An 18,746-nucleotide genomic window follows, 5' to 3' on the forward strand; every position below is an offset into this window, starting at 1 on the left:
CTGGTTCACGGGGATGATCCAGAGAGATGATATAGGGTGGGAGGTGGGAGGGGGGTTCATGTTTGGGAACTCATGTACACCCGTGGCGGATTCATGTCAATGTATGGCAAAACCAATACAGTATTGTAAAGTAAAATAAAGTAAAAATAAAAATTTAAAAAAAAAGAAGAGGTGGCAAGAATACACGGAAGAACTGTACAAAAAAATCTTCACGACCCAGATAATCATGATGAAAAAAACAAAAAAAGAAGAAGCATTACACTTCAGTGATATTTAATCTCTTAGTGGGAACGTACTACCGACCAAGAAAAGGCATTACCAAAGAGAGCCTTCCTAAAGTCTTGGAATGATTATCTCGGTTGCTTGGAGATGACATTTTAGTAAATTTAGTAAGATTCTGATAAATAAGATTCTAATTCTGTTGTCATTTAGGAATAAAAATGATAGCCTAAAGTATTTTAAAGCTGGAAATTATTTTCCCCCCTACTGTTACTGAAATCATGTAGTTTATTGAAACAAATGGTATACAGAAGAGGTGGGCTGTGTGATATGGGAATGTTACACTTTTGGTGAAGATTCATAACAGTGCCACCAAACAGTAATAATATCATGGGCTTCAAGACTTTTTTGCTAGTCTAACAGATTTAGCCAATCTTATGTTTTCTCTGCAAAAATGCTACCAAAGTAATCCATCCTTTACAGTCTGTGCTTGATTCCCATTGTCTCCTGGTACTTTCAGTCAAAGGTTCACTACCAAATTTGTGAATCACTTTCCAGTCGTCTTTGTTATGTTAACCACAATTTCATTATCCTATTCTATTTCCAGATCTCTGACCATTAAAATATCCTTCCTCATTAATGCCTGGCCTGGTTCCAGTCGGCCCCAATCTTCTGTGATGTGAACTGCTTTGCTGACAAACTCTTAATTCCTCTAATTTTTTTCCTCACAAGTAAAGCTTTCACATTTCTCATGCTTCTTTCTTTTCCATGAATATTATTCAGCAAGCCTTCTCCATCCTCCATACTACTGTCTGGAAACCCTAACTGGCTTATCTCCCTCTTTAACTGTGCCTAGAATCAACCGAAGCATTCCAGGAGCAGCTGCGTGTTCGAGGACCAGATGGATTCAGGAACTAATGCTCAGAACAGTGGTTCTCAGTCCTTCTGAATGCCTGAGCTTTGGCATCTCTTTACAGAAAAAATGCACGTGTGTGGAGATGTTCAGTTCAGTCGCTCAGTCATGTCTGACTCTTTGCGATCCCAGGGACTGCAGCATGCTAGGCTTCCCTGTCCATCACCAACTCCCAGAGCTTGCTCAAACTCATATCCATCAAGTCGGTGATGCCATCTAACCATCTCCTCCTCTATTGTCCCCTTCTCTTCCTACCTTCAATCTTTGCATCAGGTGGCCAAAGTATTGGAGCTGTAGCTTTATCATTAGTCCTTCCAATGAATATTCAGGATTGATTTCCTTTAGGATAGACTGGTTGGATCTCCTTGCAGTCTAAGGGACTCTTAAGAGTCTTCTCCAACACCACAGTTCCAAAGCATCAGTTCTTCAACGGTCAGCTTTCTTTATGGTCCAACTCTCACATCCATACATGACTGCTGGAAAAACATAGTTTTGACTATATGGACCTTTGTCAGCAAAGTAATATCTCTGCTTTTTAAAATGCTGTCTAAGTTTGTCATAGGTTTTCTTGCAAAAGGAGCAAGCATCTTTTAATGTCATGGCTGCAGTCACCATCTGCAGTGATTTTGGAGCCTAAGAAAATAGTCTCTCACTGTTTCCATTGTTTCCCCATCTATTTGCCATAAAGTGATGGGACCAGATGCCGTGATCGTAGTATTTTGAATGCTGAGTTTTAAGCCAGCATTTTCACTCTTGTCTTTCACTTTCATCAAGAGGCTGTTTAGTTCCTCTTCACTTTCTGCCACAACGGTGGTAGAGATGTTCAAACTGATGCAAATTCAGTAGTTCCTCAGACTCCCTATTCATCCATAACCTTCTAGGATTAACCACACTGACTATTGTGCTGAGGTCGTGCATGGGAATAACCAGAGCAATCTCTTAGGGGCCACATAGACCAGGGCCTCACCTGGAAATTGATAGAAAGCAGACAACCAGGAGGTCTGAAGCTGAAGGTTTTTATGAGTTCTCTCTAAGCAGGATATATTTTAGAATTCAGATTTGAAAACCACTTTTCAGTTATAACCCCATGAGTGGCGTTTTGTTTTTGTTTTTTCCCCAGAAGCCTATTTCACAAAAAACAAAATGCATTTAGTTGGCTTTTTCCCGAACTGACTTGTCAGACATGTTAGTCCTTTCAGGATGAGGGCCTTGTGAGATTTTAAAAACAGCCCACTGGCTTCTCTTTTGCTAGCGTTTATCAGATGAAGCGTCTCTTGACTGGCTTGATTTGGGAATGTCTCAATTCTAGTAGAAAATAAAAGAGAACTATGTTGTGAGCACTGGTCCTAATATGTGGGTTTGGGGGAATCTATGGCATCTTAGAACCTACAGAAATGACAAGGGGGAGACACAGTACAGTTTCTAAATGTGCCATTTAACCAGATAAATTGAACGAAATATTTGGGAAGAAGTGCTCAGCCCTGTGACCCAGCATCCTTTGATGTTCATTTATCTTCCTCTTTCTCTTTCTTTTTTAAAAGTATTGTTTATTTATGGCTGCGCTGGGTCTTTGTTGCACCCGGGCTTTCTCTAGCCTTGGTGGGTGGGGCTACTCTCGAGTTGCGGTGCAGGGCTTCTCATTGTGGTGCCCTCTCTTGCTGTGGAGCACGGGCCGTAGCATGCGTTGGCTTTAGCACTTGGAGCACAGGGGCTCAGGAGTTGTGGCTCTTGGGCTCTAGGGCACGAGCTCAGTAGTTGTGGTCCACGGGTTTAGCTGCTCCACAGCGTATGGCATCTTTGACCAGGGAGCAGAGTTGTGTCCTCTGCATTGGCCCACTGGACCACCAGGGAAGTCCTGTCTTTCTCTTTTTCCATGTCTGTATTCTCCTCGAGTCTTCCCTGTCTTCCCACTGTCCCCTCGTCTGCCTGGTACTAGTGTTTTGGAAGCAAGTGTGTACTGGCTTTGGATCCTAATGAGGCTCCTTGGGTGGGGGAATGGAAGGGGAGCAGGCTGGGGAGGGGAACATCCTCCTGGCAAAGTAGGTACCCCTGTCATGAATTTTCCCTGATGGCCCAAGACAGGGAGGAGTTAGCTCCTTCACACACAGAGCTTCTGCTTCAGCCTAGCAGTGAACTCAAAACAAGGCTTGATGCGTCAGGAAGAGCTGGGAAGATTTGATCCAGATCAAATGTATGGCACCCACTGTTGAATTATACTGCAGTGACAGGAGAGCACCTTTGTGTTTGCTTGTTGTTTGGGGCTGTGCTGGATGTTCATTGTGTGCACAGACTTCTCTAGTTGAGGCACACAGGTTTAGTTGCCTCACGGCATGTGGAATCTTAGTTACTGGTGCAGGGATTGGTCCCCTGCATTGGAACGTGCATTCTTTACCACTGGACTTTCAGGGAAGTCCCAACAGGATAGAGCCTTTGAAGCACCAATCTGAATTTTATCTGGCTTTTCTCTTGGGTGTGAGGGGCAGAGGAGTGAACGAGAGGCATGTGTTTTGTTTTTCTATTTTTGGCCATGCCATGGAGCATGCGAGGTCTTGGTTCCCCAACCAGGGATCGAACCCTTGCCCCCTGCAGTGGAAGCTTGATGTCTTAACCACTGGACTGCCAGGGAATCCCAGGTGTGTGCTATTTACGAAGGTGTCTTCTACCTCCTCTCCTTGCAGGTTACGGCCACACCGTGCCCCTGTCCGATGGGGGCAAGGCCTTCTGCATCATCTACTCCGTCATCGGCATACCTTTCACCCTTCTGTTCCTGACGGCGGTGGTCCAGCGTGTCACCATCCATGTCACCCGCAGGCCAGTCCTCTACTTCCATGTCCGCTGGGGTTTCTCCAAGCAGGCAGTGGCCATCGTCCACGCGGTCCTCCTCGGTGTGGTCACTGTGTCCTGCTTCTTCTTCATCCCGGCCGCGGTGTTCTCTGTCCTGGAGGAAGACTGGAACTTCCTGGAGTCCTTTTACTTTTGTTTCATCTCCCTGAGCACCATTGGCCTCGGAGATTATGTTCCTGGGGAGGGCTACAATCAAAAATTCAGAGAGCTCTACAAGATCGGGATCACATGTGAGTATCCGAGTTCACGGACTCTGTCCCAGGGCTCTGTACTTCCACGCTTTGCCTCACCCACTCAGTGATGAGAGTCACTCGTCAGAGCCCTGACTGCTTTCCATGGGTGAATTTTCCATTTTGCCGCCTTCCCATAACTTTGGTTTCATCATGATTTCCTTCAAAATTCTGTATGAAAACGTCTTGTTATTATTGAGAGTTACTTTTCCCAGGCACAGAAGAGTACTGATCAGTTTCTTACTAGTAATGTAATAGTCATTTTAAATGACAGTGGAGGACTACACCTAAGCACACAAGTAAGAATGCACCACACAAAGTAAGTTGCTGCTGAACTTTTTAACAAAGTTGCTCTACTTTATTAAATATTTTAAGCTCAAGGACACCAGAGCTAGGATAGCCTGTTAACAAACCATTACGTTCTTTCATTAACCAGGAAAATCGTAAAGCAGTTGCTTATCTCGTTCGCCCATCTGGTTCTTTTTTGAAGTTAGAATACGTTTGCTGCTTTCAGAATTTTTATATTTGTAGGAACAAAACAGTGAATTCATTGTTCAATGAAGTTCTTGGTGAAAAATGAAAAAGAAAAAAGAATTTTATACGTGGAAAATAGGCATTGAAATTCAGATGTCCAGTGACATTAAATTTTGAAGCAATTTTTTTAACTTCAATATAATACCCTGGGAAACTTATAAATCCATTCATAGAAAAATATTTATTTTTGTGTGTTCCTTTCCTGTCTTTTCACAATGCATAAAATTACATCATACTGTACATACAGTTTCCATTTCTGCCTTCCTAAGTATTTTTCAAGACTCCGCTCGTGGCCATGTCTTCTAGGAAATCAGAGTACATAACGCAGGCAGTCAGATGTTCTGTCCTGGCCCCATCCTGTGGTCTTAATGACAACAAAATGTGTAGTTGAACTACGTGTATTTTTAGCATTTCCATTAAACCATGCTCACTCAGGACACAGCCTTCAGTCATAAGTGCCCAGTGCTTTCAGTAATGCCTGGCTACCATGCAAGTTCAATAAATATTTACCAAATGGTTACCAGGGTGATTTCGAATTTCTTCTAGTTACCATATTTATCTTTACTATCCACATATTATTTTACCAGGTGACTGTACCATCATCTGGGGCTTCCCAGGTGGTGCTAAGTGGTAAAGAATCTTCGTGCCAGTGTAGGAAACGTAAGAGACGTGGATTTGATCCCTGGGTCAGGAAGATAGCCTAGAGGAGGGCATCACTCCAGTATTCTGCCTGGAGAATTTCATGGACAGAGGACCCTGGCAGGCTGCAGTCCATGGGGTCACACAGAGTCGGATACGACTGAAGCAACTTGGCGTGCACGCATCCATACTATCATCTAGTCCTACTTCTGTTGCCAAATATTCAGATTGCTTCCGATCTAAATATTAGGAGGCATTGTAAATTACACTGCAGTAAATACTTTCGTGTGTTTAACTCGTTTTTCTAGTTTATTATCTTTCCAAGAAGTGGACCAGCTGACCCAAAGTGAACATGCCCTTTGATGACTCACAGATCAAGTTGACCTAGTGTTTTCCGAATGGCATCATGAGTTTACGGTGTCATCAGAATTACCTAATGCAAGTCTTTCTTGTCTTGCATTAGGGTAAAATGTTACCTCCTTATGTGAATTTAGTTTTTTTATGACTTGAGGCTTTCTTGATGGCTCAAATGATACAGTCTGCCTAGTGTATGAGACCTGGGTTTGATTCCTGGGTTGAGAAGATCCCCGGGAAAAGTGAATGGCAACCCAGTCCAGTACCATGACCTGGAGATTTCCACGGACAGAGGAGCCTAGTGGACTGCAGTCCATGGGGTCTCAAAGAGTCAGACACAACTGAGCATGCGCATACAGCACATAAACTTACCTAAAACACATTTTCTCCTTCTGCATCACCACATATACCTTCACAGTGATCTGAAGACCAGGCTGGTCCTGAGGATACTCGGTGTCCTGGGCTAGATGATGGGGCGGGAAAAACTGGCCCCATCCTGCACCTTTCTCTTCCCACCTTTCGTTCCACTCAGCCCTACAAGGCCCTTACATGGATGTGTGGACACACTGCCTCGGTAATACGGCCATGTTCCATCAATGTCCTCTTACAAACATTTGCTCCTGGGCCTGGGTGCATGTAGGGGAGCACACCAGTGATGCAATGCCCTTTTGGGATGGTGGACCCAGGATAGAGACCCTTGCAGGTACCATCACCCCTATGAGGTGGGGACATTGTACAGAGAATTTCCAAGTTTTAAATACATGGAACATAATCTGGGGTGGGGGTTGGCATGGGGTCCCAGAGAGCAAGCCCCACTGGCCCTGCAGACTCCTCATTCCGTAGAAGAGGCATGATCAGAGTGAAAGGCCCAATTTAAGTCCATCTGCATTGGAAGGCAGATTCTTAACCACTGGACCACCAGGGAAGTCTGGGAAAATAGTAATTTTAAGTTGGTTCCAACATGTTTAAAATCAGTTTTCAGAAAAAAAAATTCATCAGAGACAGCAACAAAAAAGTGAAAGTGAAAACTCTAAGAATAACAGAAGTCCCAATTTCATGTCCCAGTGGTAAAATGTTTGAAGATTTTCAGAAAATAAATGAACTTGGGAAGCCAGAATTGGTAGCAAAATAGGAACAAGGAAGTCATTCATGGATGCAAAGTGGCAGGTTTCTTAGGCTTTAATAATAATATAGCATATTAGAAATAGCAGTGACATTGTTAGCTGAACTAATCCACAAATCTCCTTTTCCTTTATTCATTATTTAGTCAAACTCTTCAGTGCTGACAAAAATATCCATGGGATTTCAGACAAAAGCTGTGGAATTCTAGCCTATCCACAAACTAACATACCTTTGGAACATTTATTTGTTCCACCCAGTACATCCCCTATGTAGAAATCCTTAAAACACACACACACACACACACACACACACACACAGCAAAGTGATCTTTTACATACTTGCACGTATGTGCTAAGTCACTTCAGTAGTGTCAGATTCTTTATGATCCTATTGATTGTAGCCTGCTAGGCTCCTCTGTGCATGGGATTTCCCAGGCAAGAATACTGGCGTAAGTTGCCTTTCCCTCCTCCAGGGTATCTTCCCAACCCAGGGATCGAACTTACATCTCCTGCATTGGTAGGCGGGTTCTTTACCACTAGCACCACCTATATATATATGTGTGTGTATACACACACATACACATATTCATTTCTATTGTGGTTTATCACAGGATATTGAATATAGTTCCCTGTGCTGTACAGTAGGACCTTGTTGTATATACTAGTTTGCATCTGCGAATCCCAAACTCCCAATCCATCCCTCCCCCAACCCCCCTTCCCCAACCTCCCCACCCCCACCTCCCCGCCCCTTGGCAACAAGTCTGTTCTCTATTATGGGTCTGTCTGTTTTGCAGATAAATTCATTTGTGCCCTATTTTAGATTCCATGTATAAGCGATATATGGTATTTGTCTTCCTTGTTCTGATTTACTTCAGTTTGCGTGATAATCTCTAGGTCCATCTGTGAAATGGATCTGTGGAACTGCAGATGAGAGTTTCATTCTTTTTGATGGCTGAGTGGTATCCCATTGTGTGTATGTATCACATCTGCTTTACCCATTCATCTGCTGATGAACATTTAGCTTGTTTCCATGTCGTGGCTATTGTGAACAGTGCTGCTATGAACACTGGAGCGCATGCAACTTTTCAAATTATAGTTTTCTCTAGACTATAAGCCTAAGAGTGGGATTGCAGGGTTATATGGTAGCTCTGTTTTTAGTTATTTGAGGAACCCTCATACCGTTTTCCAGTTGTACCAATTTACATGTTCTCAAACAATGTAGGAGGGTTGCCTTTTCCCCTCACCCTCTCCAGCATTTGTTATCTGCAGACGTCTTAATGATGATGATTCTGACTGGTGTGAGGTGGTACCTCATTGTAATCTATTCATGTGCCTGTTGGCTCTCTGTATGTCGTCTTTGGAGATATGTCTCTTTAGGTCTAGAAGGGTAAGTCCATCTTCATTTTCCTCTGGATCATCCCTCTGAGCCATGGAATTCAAAACATGCCCAGAAATCAGAGGAGGCAATGGCTTGACTCATCAGCAGAAAGGTTGTGTCATGACTGGATCTCACTGAGTCACTGTCACTTCTCTCACACAGGTTACCTGCTCCTTGGTCTTATCGCCATGTTGGTGGTTCTGGAAACCTTCTGTGAGCTCCACGAACTGAAGAAGTTCAGAAAAATGTTCTACGTGAAGAAGGACAAGGAAGAGGATCAAATGCACATCATAGAACACGACCAGCTGTCCTTCTCCTCCATCATGGACCAAGCGGCTGGGGTGAAGGAGGACCAGAAGCAGAACGAGCCCTTTGTGTCCCCCCAGCCGCCCGCCTTGGCCGATGGCGCCGCAGACCACTAGAATAGGGCTTTGCTGGACCGTGCCAGGGCACAGGCTCAGGGCGGTGCGAGGAAGCTTCGCTTGTTCATTTTGATGAGGATGTAAAAGCAGTACTTTTTGTAAAATGGAACAAAAGAAGCTTTTATTCCAGAAGACTGTCTAAAATATGAGAAAATGGCATCTGTACCTGTAATTCATCTGTGACAAAATTATCTCGACTTTACTAATAGTAGAAGAAGAATACTTGAAGCAGGTTGCCGTTGTGGATAGAAACAGATTTTATACTTTTCATTGGGAACTTTGGGATTTGCATTTGAATTGTTTAGCTGATAGTTAAATAGTGACATTTATATTTAGAGCAAAAAAAGGCATAGAGATGTGTTTTATAAATAAGTTTATGTGTGCTGGTTTTGCATGTACCCATCTGAAAATCATTATTTTTGTAGACTCTTAAGTTAAACCTACTATTTATAATGACTAGATAACCATGAAGTGTACATACAGATATAAATATGTTTATATTCTGTACATACGGTTTAGGTCACCAGTTCCTGGTATACTTCTTAACCCAGGATTGTAGAGATTTTCCCTTTTGATTTCTCTTTATACTGAAGAATCAGAAGTTGCTGCAATAAAATGAGTGGATTAACACATTGATGCGTGAATTACTTTAGTGTTCTGTTACAATAAATATTTCTGCTCACTTGGAATAGCATGATCTCAAATGTCTACAATGTTTGTAAACATTTCTCTGCAGGTAAACAGGTAATGAAGCATATGATTTTGTTAAAAAGTTAGGATACTTTATTTTGAAAGTACGTGATGATTTACAGTCAGCTAATACTAAAGCATAGGACCCAAACACAGAAGCCCCAAATGAACATATTCTGTCAGATTAGTCTGAGAGGTTTTTTTAGTTTATAAGCTGAAATAAGTAAAATTGTAGCTGGTTGCAGTCTTACGCTTTAATATATCAAGAAAAGGTTCCCCCCACATAGATAATATGTATGCACTCCTGTGTAGAAACCATAAAGGCAGCATTCAAATACTGTACACAGTCCAAATGCAGGACGCTATTGGGATTGTTTTTCCTCATCTTTTGGCTGAGGCATGCAGGCATGTTAGTTCCCTTACCTGGGATGGAACTCATGCCCCCTGCAGTGAAAGCATGGTGTCTTAACCACTGGACCACTAGGGAAGACCCTGCTAGGAATTTTAGAAGAGAAAATTAGGCCTTGTATGATAATGAATGTTCAGTGACCCGCTAACCAAGTCCTGTCTCCTGTTGGAGCTGCCCAGGAGGTGGTACTTGAAGTGTTGGTAAAATTCAGCATCCTGCAGGTGAACAACTGAGCAGAGCATCCTTGCCTTGGGGCCACTTTGGCAACCTCTCTACTGCCTCCTTAGCCATCAAACATCGTATCCCCTGACTTAGAACACGGGCCTTCTTTATAGTATAAAATCCCGTCTGAGAGCAACAAAACCACAGGAAGAAATGACATCCCCTCTGTAGCGCCTGGGACCCCAGCTCCTGTGATGGGGAGCGGTCCTCAGTGGATCCTTTCTAGTGTTTAATTCAAAACATGTCCTCCTGTCCCTCTGACCTGGGTTGTGCTGCCTGTTAGCATATTTTGCCTATGTTCCTGGCTGTCTCCACAGTGGGAGACTGCTCACACTGGGTGGGTAATTGGTAAAGGGAGGAACTAGAGACACCTGAGAGGATACATACTTCATGGGCAGGCCTGAATTTGAGAAGTTCATGGGATCAGAATGCTTGGTACCGTGCAAAGATGCTGAAGAATAAAATTGGAAAAAAAGGTAGATTATACCCACGGAATGTCATTACATTTTGGTCCAAGCAGGAAACTGATGGGCCACCACTGCTTGACTCTAATCTGAGAGGGGAGTGCAAAATATAAAACACAAGAGCCTGAAGGGAAAGTTCTGAGTCAGGGTGTCAATAAGCAGCATAATACTTCACTTTGAAAGCTTCTGTGAATCTGCAAAGAATATACTTACTGGGCCTTAATACCCTTCACATTGTTTTGTTTTTTAGTATCTGTTGCTCCCCTGGTGGCTCAGATTGTAAAGAATCTGCCTGCAATGCGGGAGACCTGGGTTCGATCCCTAGGTCAGGAAGATCCCTGGAGAAGGGCATGGCAACACACTCCAGTATTCTTCCATGGAGAATTCCATGGATAGAGGAGCCCAGCAGTCTACAGTTCGTGGAGTCTCAGAGTCGAACACAGCTGAGCGACTAACAGGCAGTATTTATTTTTCTGGCTGTGTCACGTCTTAGCTGCAGCACACAGGATCTTGGCTACATCAAGTGGGATCTTGTTTGCAGTGCAGACTCTAGTTGTGGCTCATGAGCTCAGGAGTTGTGGGGCATGGGCTTAGTTGCTTCCTTGCATGGGGGATCTTAGTTGCCTAACTGGGGATTGAATCCACGTCGCCTGCATTGCACGGTGGGCTCTTAACCACTGGACCACTAGAGAAGCTTCCTGTTTTTATTGTTTTTAATGTGAAACATAAGGTTTAAAATGGAACAGGTTTTGCCTCCCTGTCAGATATGAAATGTAAGGGGAAGTGCATTCCCCAGACTTTATTTCTGTCACTGGCCGGGGGACAGACGATGCACTGACTGGGCTTCTGAGGGAGGGGGAAGCTGTGTCCTGGAGAACAGAAGCACGATCCCCTGGGCATGGGGTAAGGAAGTGGGAGGCTGGGCAGAGAGGCTCCGTCAGAACTATCATTGGAACCTTCTGGTTGGAGATGAGCCACTGTGAAGTCGAAGGTCAAAGAAGGTGGATTCTGAAAAAAAGAAAAGAATCAAAGCATGAAAGAGTATAAACTGAAGGACTGAAGTCCTGGCAGTATTTGAAGCTGAGTTCTGAAGAATCCCACGGAACACCCTGAGGATAGAGATATGGGAGGAATCATTGTCCTTTCTTGTGTGAATTTAACTTGTGTGTGCATTTAAAGTCACATGTGTCCAGTAGGTATGTTGATTTTGGAGCAGCAGATACACTGAACATTAGGAGAGAACTGTGTCTCAGAAAAATAGCTGCCCAGAAATCAAAGAGACTAGAGACCCAAGCTTCTCCTGTGGCTCAGCAGTAAAGAATCAACTTGCAACGCAGGAAATACAGGAGACTTGGGTTCGATCCCTGGGTGAGGAAGATCTCCTGGAGAAGGGAATGGCAACCCACTCCAGTATTCTTGCCTGGAGAATGCATGCACAGAGGAGGCTGGTGGGCTACAGTCCATGGGATCGAAATGAAACAGACACAATTGAAGCGACTTTGCACTCACATAGACCAAGGCATTAGAGTCTCCAAAAGAGTTTTTTTCCCCCATGGATAAAAGTGTTTTTGCTGTTGTTGTTGTATTTCTCTTTATTTTATTTTTTAATAAATAAATTGGAGGCTAATTACTTTACAATATTGTATTGGTTTTGCCATACATTGACATGAATCTGCCACGGGTGTACATGTGTTCCTCATCCTGAACTCCCCTCCCGCCTCCCTCCCCATACCATCCCTCAGGGTCATCCCAGTGCACCAGCCCCGAGCATCCTGTATCATGCATTGAACCTGGACTGGCAATTCATTTCTCATATGATAATATACGTGTTTCAATGCCATTCTCCCAAATTATCCCACCCTCTCCCTCTCCCACAGAGTCCAAAAGACTGTTCTATACGTCTGTGTCTCTTTTGCTGTCTTGCATACAGGGTTATCGTTACCATCTTTCTAAATTCCATATATATGTGCTAGTATACTGTATTAGTGTTTTTCTTTCTGGTTTACTTCACTCTGTATAATAGGTTCCAGTTTCATCCACCTCATTAGAACTGATTCAAATGTATTCTTTTTAATGGCTAATACTCCACTGTGTATATGTACCACAGCTTTCTTATCCATTCATCTGCTGATGGACATCTAGGTTGCTTCCATGTCCTGGCTATTGTAAACAGTGCTGCAATGAACATTGGGGTATACATGTCTCTTTCAATTCTGGCTTCCTCTGTATGTATGCCCAGGAGTGGGATTGCTGGGTCATATGACAATTCTATTTCCAGTTTTTTAAGGAATCTCCACACTGTTCTCCATAGTGGCAGTACTAGTTTGCATTCCCACCAACAGTGTAAGAGGGTTCCCTTTTCTCCACACCCTCTCCAGCATTTATTGCTTGTAGACTTCTGGATAGCAGCCATTCTGACTGGTGTGAAATGGTACCTCATTGTGGCTTTGATTTGCATTTCTCTAATAATGAGTGATGTTGAGCATCTTTCTGTGTGTTTGTTAGCCATCTGTATGTCTTCTTTGGAGAAATGTCTATTTAGTTCTTTGGCCCATTTTTTGATTAGGTCATTTATTTTTCTGGAATTAAGATGCAGGAGTTGCTTGTGTATTTTTTAGATTAATTCTTTGTCAGTTGCTTCATTTGCTATTATTTTCTCCCATTCTGAAGGCTGTCTTTTCACCTTGCTTATAGTTTCCTTTGTTATGCAGAAGCTTTTAATTTTAATTAGGTCCAATTTGTTTATTTTTGCTTTTATTTCCAATATTCTGGGAGTGGGTTATAGAGGATCCTGCTGTGATTTATGTTGGAGAGTGTTTTGCCTATGTTCTCTAAGAGTTTTATATTTTCTGGTCTTGCATTTAGTCTTTAATCCATTTTGAGTTTATTTTTGTGTGTGGTGTTAGAAAGTGTTCTGGTTTCATTCTTTTACAAGTGGTTGACTAGTTTTCTCAGCACCACTTGTTAAAGAGATTTTCTTTTCTCCTCTGTGTATTCTTGCCTCCTTTGTCAAAGATAAGGTGTCCATAGGTGCATGGATTTATCTCTGGGCTTTCTATTTTGTTCCATTGATCTATAATCAATAGATCTATGATCCAAAGATCTATATTGTCTTTGTGCCGGTCCCATACTGTCTTGATGACTGTGGCTTTGTAGTAGAGCCTGAAGTCTGGCAGGTTGATTCCTCCAGTTCCATTCTTCTTTCTCAAGATTGCTTTGGCTATTCGAAGTTTTTTGTATTTCTATACAAATTGTGAAATTATTTGTTCTAGCTCTGTGAAAAATACCGTTGGTAGCTTGATAGGGATTGCATTGAATCTATACATTGCTTTGGGTAGTATACTCATTTTCACTACATTGATTCTTCCAATCCATGAACATGGTATATTTCTCCATCTATTAGTGTCCTCTTTGATTTCTTTCACCAGTGTTTTATAATTTTCTATATATAGGTCTTTAGTTTCTTTAGGTAGATATATTCCTAACTATTTTATTTTCATTGCAATGGTATAATGGAATTGTTTCCTCAATTTCTCTATTTTCTCATTATTAGTGCATAGGAATGCAAGGGATTTCTGTGTGTTGATTTTATATCCTGCTACTTTACTATATTCATTGATTAGCTCTAGCAATTTTCTGGTGGAGTCTTTAGGGTTTTCATGTAGAGGATCATGTCATCTGCAAACAGTGAGCGTTTTACTTCTTCTTTTCCAATTTGGATTCCTTTTATTTCTTTTTCTGCTGTGATTGCTATGGCCAAAACTTCCAAAACTATGTTGAATAGTAGTGGTGAGAGTAGGCATCCTTGTCTTGTTCCTGACTTTAGGGGAAATGCTTTCCACTTTTCACCATTGAGGATAATGTTTGCTGTGGGTTTGTCATATATAGCTTTTATTATGTTGAGGTATGTCCCTCCTATTCCTGCTTTCTGGAGGGTTTTTATTATGAATGGATGGTGAATTTTGTCAAAAGCTTTCTCTGCATTTATTGAGATAATCATATGGCTTTTATTTTTCAATTTGTGAATGTGGTGTATTACATTGATTGATTTGTGGATATTGAAGAATCCTTGCATCCCTGGGATAAAGCCCACTTGGTCATGATGTATGATCTTTTAAATATGTTGCTGGATTCTGATTGCTATAATTTTGTTAAGGATTTTTGCATCTATGTTCATCAGTGATATTGGCCTGTAGTTTTTTCTTATTTTGTGACATCTTTTTCAGGTTTTGGTATTAGGATGATGGTGGCCTCATAGAATGAGTTTGGAAGTTTACCTTCCTCTGCAATTTCCTGGAAGAGTTTGAGTAGGATAAGTATTAGCTCTTCTCTAAATTTTTGGTAGAATTCAGCTGTGAAGCCGTCTGGACCTGGGCTTTTGTTTGCTGGAAGATTTCTGATTACAGTTTCAATTTCCATGCTTGTGATGGGTCTGTTAAGATTTTCTCTTTCTTCCTGGTTCAGTTTTGGAAAGTTGTACTTTTCCAAGAATTTTAAAAAGAAACCCATGGGACAGATGAAGTTTGGCCCAGATGACTGCATTGATGAGTGGCTTCAGGGAAAAAATGCTTGCAAATGCCTGGAAAACAGTCAGTCATGCTCACACTTCCTACAGACCAGCCTTAAGTGCCTTTTGGGAAATGAATGAGGAGATATTTACAAATCTGGTCAAGAAATGGTAACTGAAACAGTCTATGCAAAACATTTTTAACCTTTTACAACTATCAATAGCACACTGGTTTCTTACTAAAAGCAGCTATTATTTGCTCCAAATAAGAATTCATTTTAAATTGGCACAAGTGTGCACTAGAGGGTGATCTCTTACTCTGAATTCGGTGAGTAGAGTTTCCCCACTTGTGTGGCAAGGTACATCCACTTGGAAATCTGCTGCTAAATCTTCCATGCTGAGGAGAGCTGTGATGTCCTGATATCCTCAATTCAGGAAGGCAATCTTTTAGGGGTGTACTTTCAGAAATATGTACATAGTCAAGCAGATTTAAAAACAACCCTTCCTTAGGAAGCTGAAACTGAAATAATACAATAGTTACTATTTACTTTATTCAGCTGTACCCAGTAAGATTGCAGATCTGTCTCTTTAATACATTTAAATTTTTCCCTCTAAGTGATGTATTATTTTCCAAGAATTTTATTTATGAATATTTGGTACATCAAAGGCTTCTCAGTGAGGTGAAACATGAGGTTGTTTGCTAAAGACTATATTCCAGTATCTCACTTGTACTCCAGTATCTAACTGGTACTGTCAGATGTATCCCAACTGTAATATGTTGGGAGCCGCATTAGGCATTACTGACAAAATGGAGGCACGGCCCCCAGCCCCCTCTCCTCATTCCGCAGGCACGGACCCAGGATGAAGGAGTTAGGCCTTGTAATTCTGACTTGTCTTTTCCTTTCCTCGGCTGAGTTGACTGAAAAGGAATATTAAGGTGCTTATTCTTCTTGAGAGGAGCATGAGAAGGCACAAAGCCTTCTGCAGCTGTGCTCAGATAATAATTCATAAAGTTAATCATTGACATTTGTTTAAGGACTTTTACAAAAGAGTGTTCCAGGATGAGCACATAGGCCGCAGCTTGAGGCCATGGGAGGGATTGCTATCTGAAGCTTATTTGTGAGGAAAATGTTTATGGCAAAGGAGTTTGCCGAATTCAAGGCTTAGAAATAATTAAAATAGTTAGAAGTTTGGGGAGGGAAGTGGGAGGGGGGTTCATGTTTGGGAACGCATGTAAGAATTAAAGATATTAAAATTTAAAAAATAAAAAACTTTAAAAAAATTAAAAAAAATTTAAAAAGACAAAAAAAATTTAAGGAATGTTGTAAAGTTAGCATATTTTACTATAGCTTATAGAAGTTAGGAATTTTTAGAGACGCTATAGCTAGAAGCCTTTTTAGGAGATAATGAGCTCAGGATGCTAGGGGCAAACAGGAGTTAGGAAGATAAGTAGTAAACTGAGGCATGTAGCATGGGTTACAATGTAATCACAAGTTAACCATAGGACACTTAGAAGAGGTAGGTAATAGATGATAAGGCTGATTCCGAGAGAATCATTGAAGCAAGAACTGTGTTTGAAGAGCAACAGTGATTTATGGAGATAATAAATCTGAGAGAGGGGGAACTGAAAATGTCAAACCTCTGGCCTAATGTTTTTTGTAAAAGTTTAAAAGAGAATCTTAAACTTGAAATAAACAGGCAGTCCAAAGAAAATGGAGAGGCTGTCTCACTCACCAACACCATTCACCACTTCAGGTTGAATCCCTGGCTGCTGGAGCTGGACTCTGGCAGTAGTATGTACTGTCAGGCAATCTCAGCTTTCTAAAATGCAGTAATGAACCCAGAAGCAAAAATGATTTTAAATATTTTCCCAGCCTGTCAGTCAAGTACACTTACTAAGTTCCCTCTTCTCTTCCCTCCAAGTGTATACTTACTTTACACACAGGTCTGGTAAAATTACTTCACTCTTTTCCCAACCAACTGAAAATAAAGCAACATCTTGCTTCCCAATAGTTCACAGATTTTGTGTTAGCATACTTTCCATGTTATAATTTTTGCTGGTTCACTACAAAAAAAAAAAAAAAAAAACTCTCAAGATGCAAGTTGGCAATAATGACCATGTAATGGCTTGGGCAGCCTTAAATTAGCAGTTTCTCTGGTCCTATAAAAGCACTCTTAGTCCTTGGTCTCCCGTGCACTACACCTGGGAAGAAGCATTTGCTTCCTGGTGGTTCAGTGGTAAAGAATCTGCATACCACTGTAGGAGACTCACAGTCGACCCCTGGTCTAAAAAATTCCCTGAAGAGGGGAATGGCTACCCACTCCAGTATTCTTGCCATGGACAGAGGGGGCTGGTGGGCACTGTCCATGGGGTCACAAAGAGATGGACACAACTGAGTGAGCAACAACAGCTCTTTGGAGGGCCACTTAGCAGGAAAAATGGTCAGACATTCCAGAAATTCGACAGTTTCTCTGCTGTTCATAGCAAGTTGTATTAATAAAAATCTGCTTGGCGCTTGTGTGAGGTTTGTGGCTCTGAGTGCATTACCATTCCAGCTGAGAACCTCGTGTTAATTGCTGGTAAGACAACCAAAGAGAGCAGGCCGCTGGGAGCTCGACACCAGGAACAGACCTGGATTAAGAAGAAAAGGCCTGCCTTCACAGGCTGAGGCAAATAGCTCCCGGGATGGTACAATATTTTTTATTGATGTTATTTCAATCACACAATTCTCATAACAATGTTAACTGTGTTTAATATGCTCTGTTTAAGGAGATAAAGGAGAATGTATTCCCATACAATATGATTAGAATGAGTTTTTAAGAGGCTTGTTTTTCAAGTGATTATTTCCACTATCTAGGAAATCCACTTAGACTAAGGATCCAACATGAAATATGAAAGTCAGCGTGGTAACAAATGTATAGCTTCGCTGTCATTGACATGTGAAGATGAGATCACTGCTAACATCTTCTGTAAGTAAATTACATATCTGGGTTCGACCCCTAGGTTGGGAAGATCCCCCGGAGGAGTGCATGGCAACCCACTCCAGTGTTCTTGCCTACAGAATCCCATGGACAGAGGAGCCTGGCAGGCTACAGTGCTTGGGGCGGGGGTTGGGGGTGGGAGTGGGGGCAGAGTCAGACATGACTGAGTGACTCATATACATAATACATCATTTATTCTAGTCATTTCCCTTTGTGAACTCTGTGTACCAACCACTACTGGGACACGAAGGCACACTGGGAGCCAGATGGGGTCCCAGTGAGAAGACACACCTCCCTGGTGAGGGCCTGCCTGCCCTCTGACATCCCACACTGGATCACTGCCAAGTTCACCCTGGCCTTGGATGGTTTCCCAGCTGCCTCCTTGCTGAGAGGTTCTCAAATTATCTTCCTCGCCAGGACAATGCTCAGGCATGTCCAGCCCAAGTGTACATCCCCAGGAGTTAATAGGAGCTGAAGGTATGTAGAGCAGATTCAAGTCTGTTAAATCACTTTCAGCCTGAAACTAACAGTGTGAGAGCCTCTACCTCAGATCCATCCCCTCTGCAGGCTCAGTTACTGGGGATGTTCCTCAAATACTCATAGTTTTCAAAAACACACTAAGGTCACTCCTCCAGGAAAACAGAAAGCCCTGCCGGAAGGGTGTAGGAATTAAGTGAAAAGAGAGGCATGGGCGAAGAAAAAATGTTGCTGCTCTTGCAGTAAATAGCCAATGATGCCCTCCATCAAGCCATCAGCCATTGCAGCCGTCCCCAGTGGTGGCCCTGAGAGGATTCAGGATAGAGAGAAACAGGATACTG

The 18,746-nt window shown here is 42.2% G+C and overlaps 1 protein-coding gene across 1 annotated transcript in view; it reads left to right on the top strand.

The window, feature by feature from the left end:
• The window catches only part of KCNK1 (potassium two pore domain channel subfamily K member 1), a 70,612-nt gene extending 61,326 nt beyond the window's left edge, over nt 1–9,286 (top strand). Inside the window, exons 2-3 of the mRNA XM_015104331.4 lie at nt 3,811–4,206; nt 8,395–9,286. Of these exons, the coding sequence (XP_014959817.2) occupies nt 3,811–4,206; nt 8,395–8,654 (656 nt within the window). The 3' untranslated portion in view covers nt 8,655–9,286. The remainder of the gene's footprint in view (nt 1–3,810; nt 4,207–8,394) is intronic.
• Nucleotides 9,287–18,746: the final 9,460 nt, after the last annotated feature.

The sequence above is a fragment of the Ovis aries genome, chromosome 25 (assembly GCF_016772045.2).
Source record: "Ovis aries strain OAR_USU_Benz2616 breed Rambouillet chromosome 25, ARS-UI_Ramb_v3.0, whole genome shotgun sequence".
In the NCBI taxonomy this organism is placed as follows: Eukaryota; Metazoa; Chordata; class Mammalia; order Artiodactyla; family Bovidae; genus Ovis; species Ovis aries.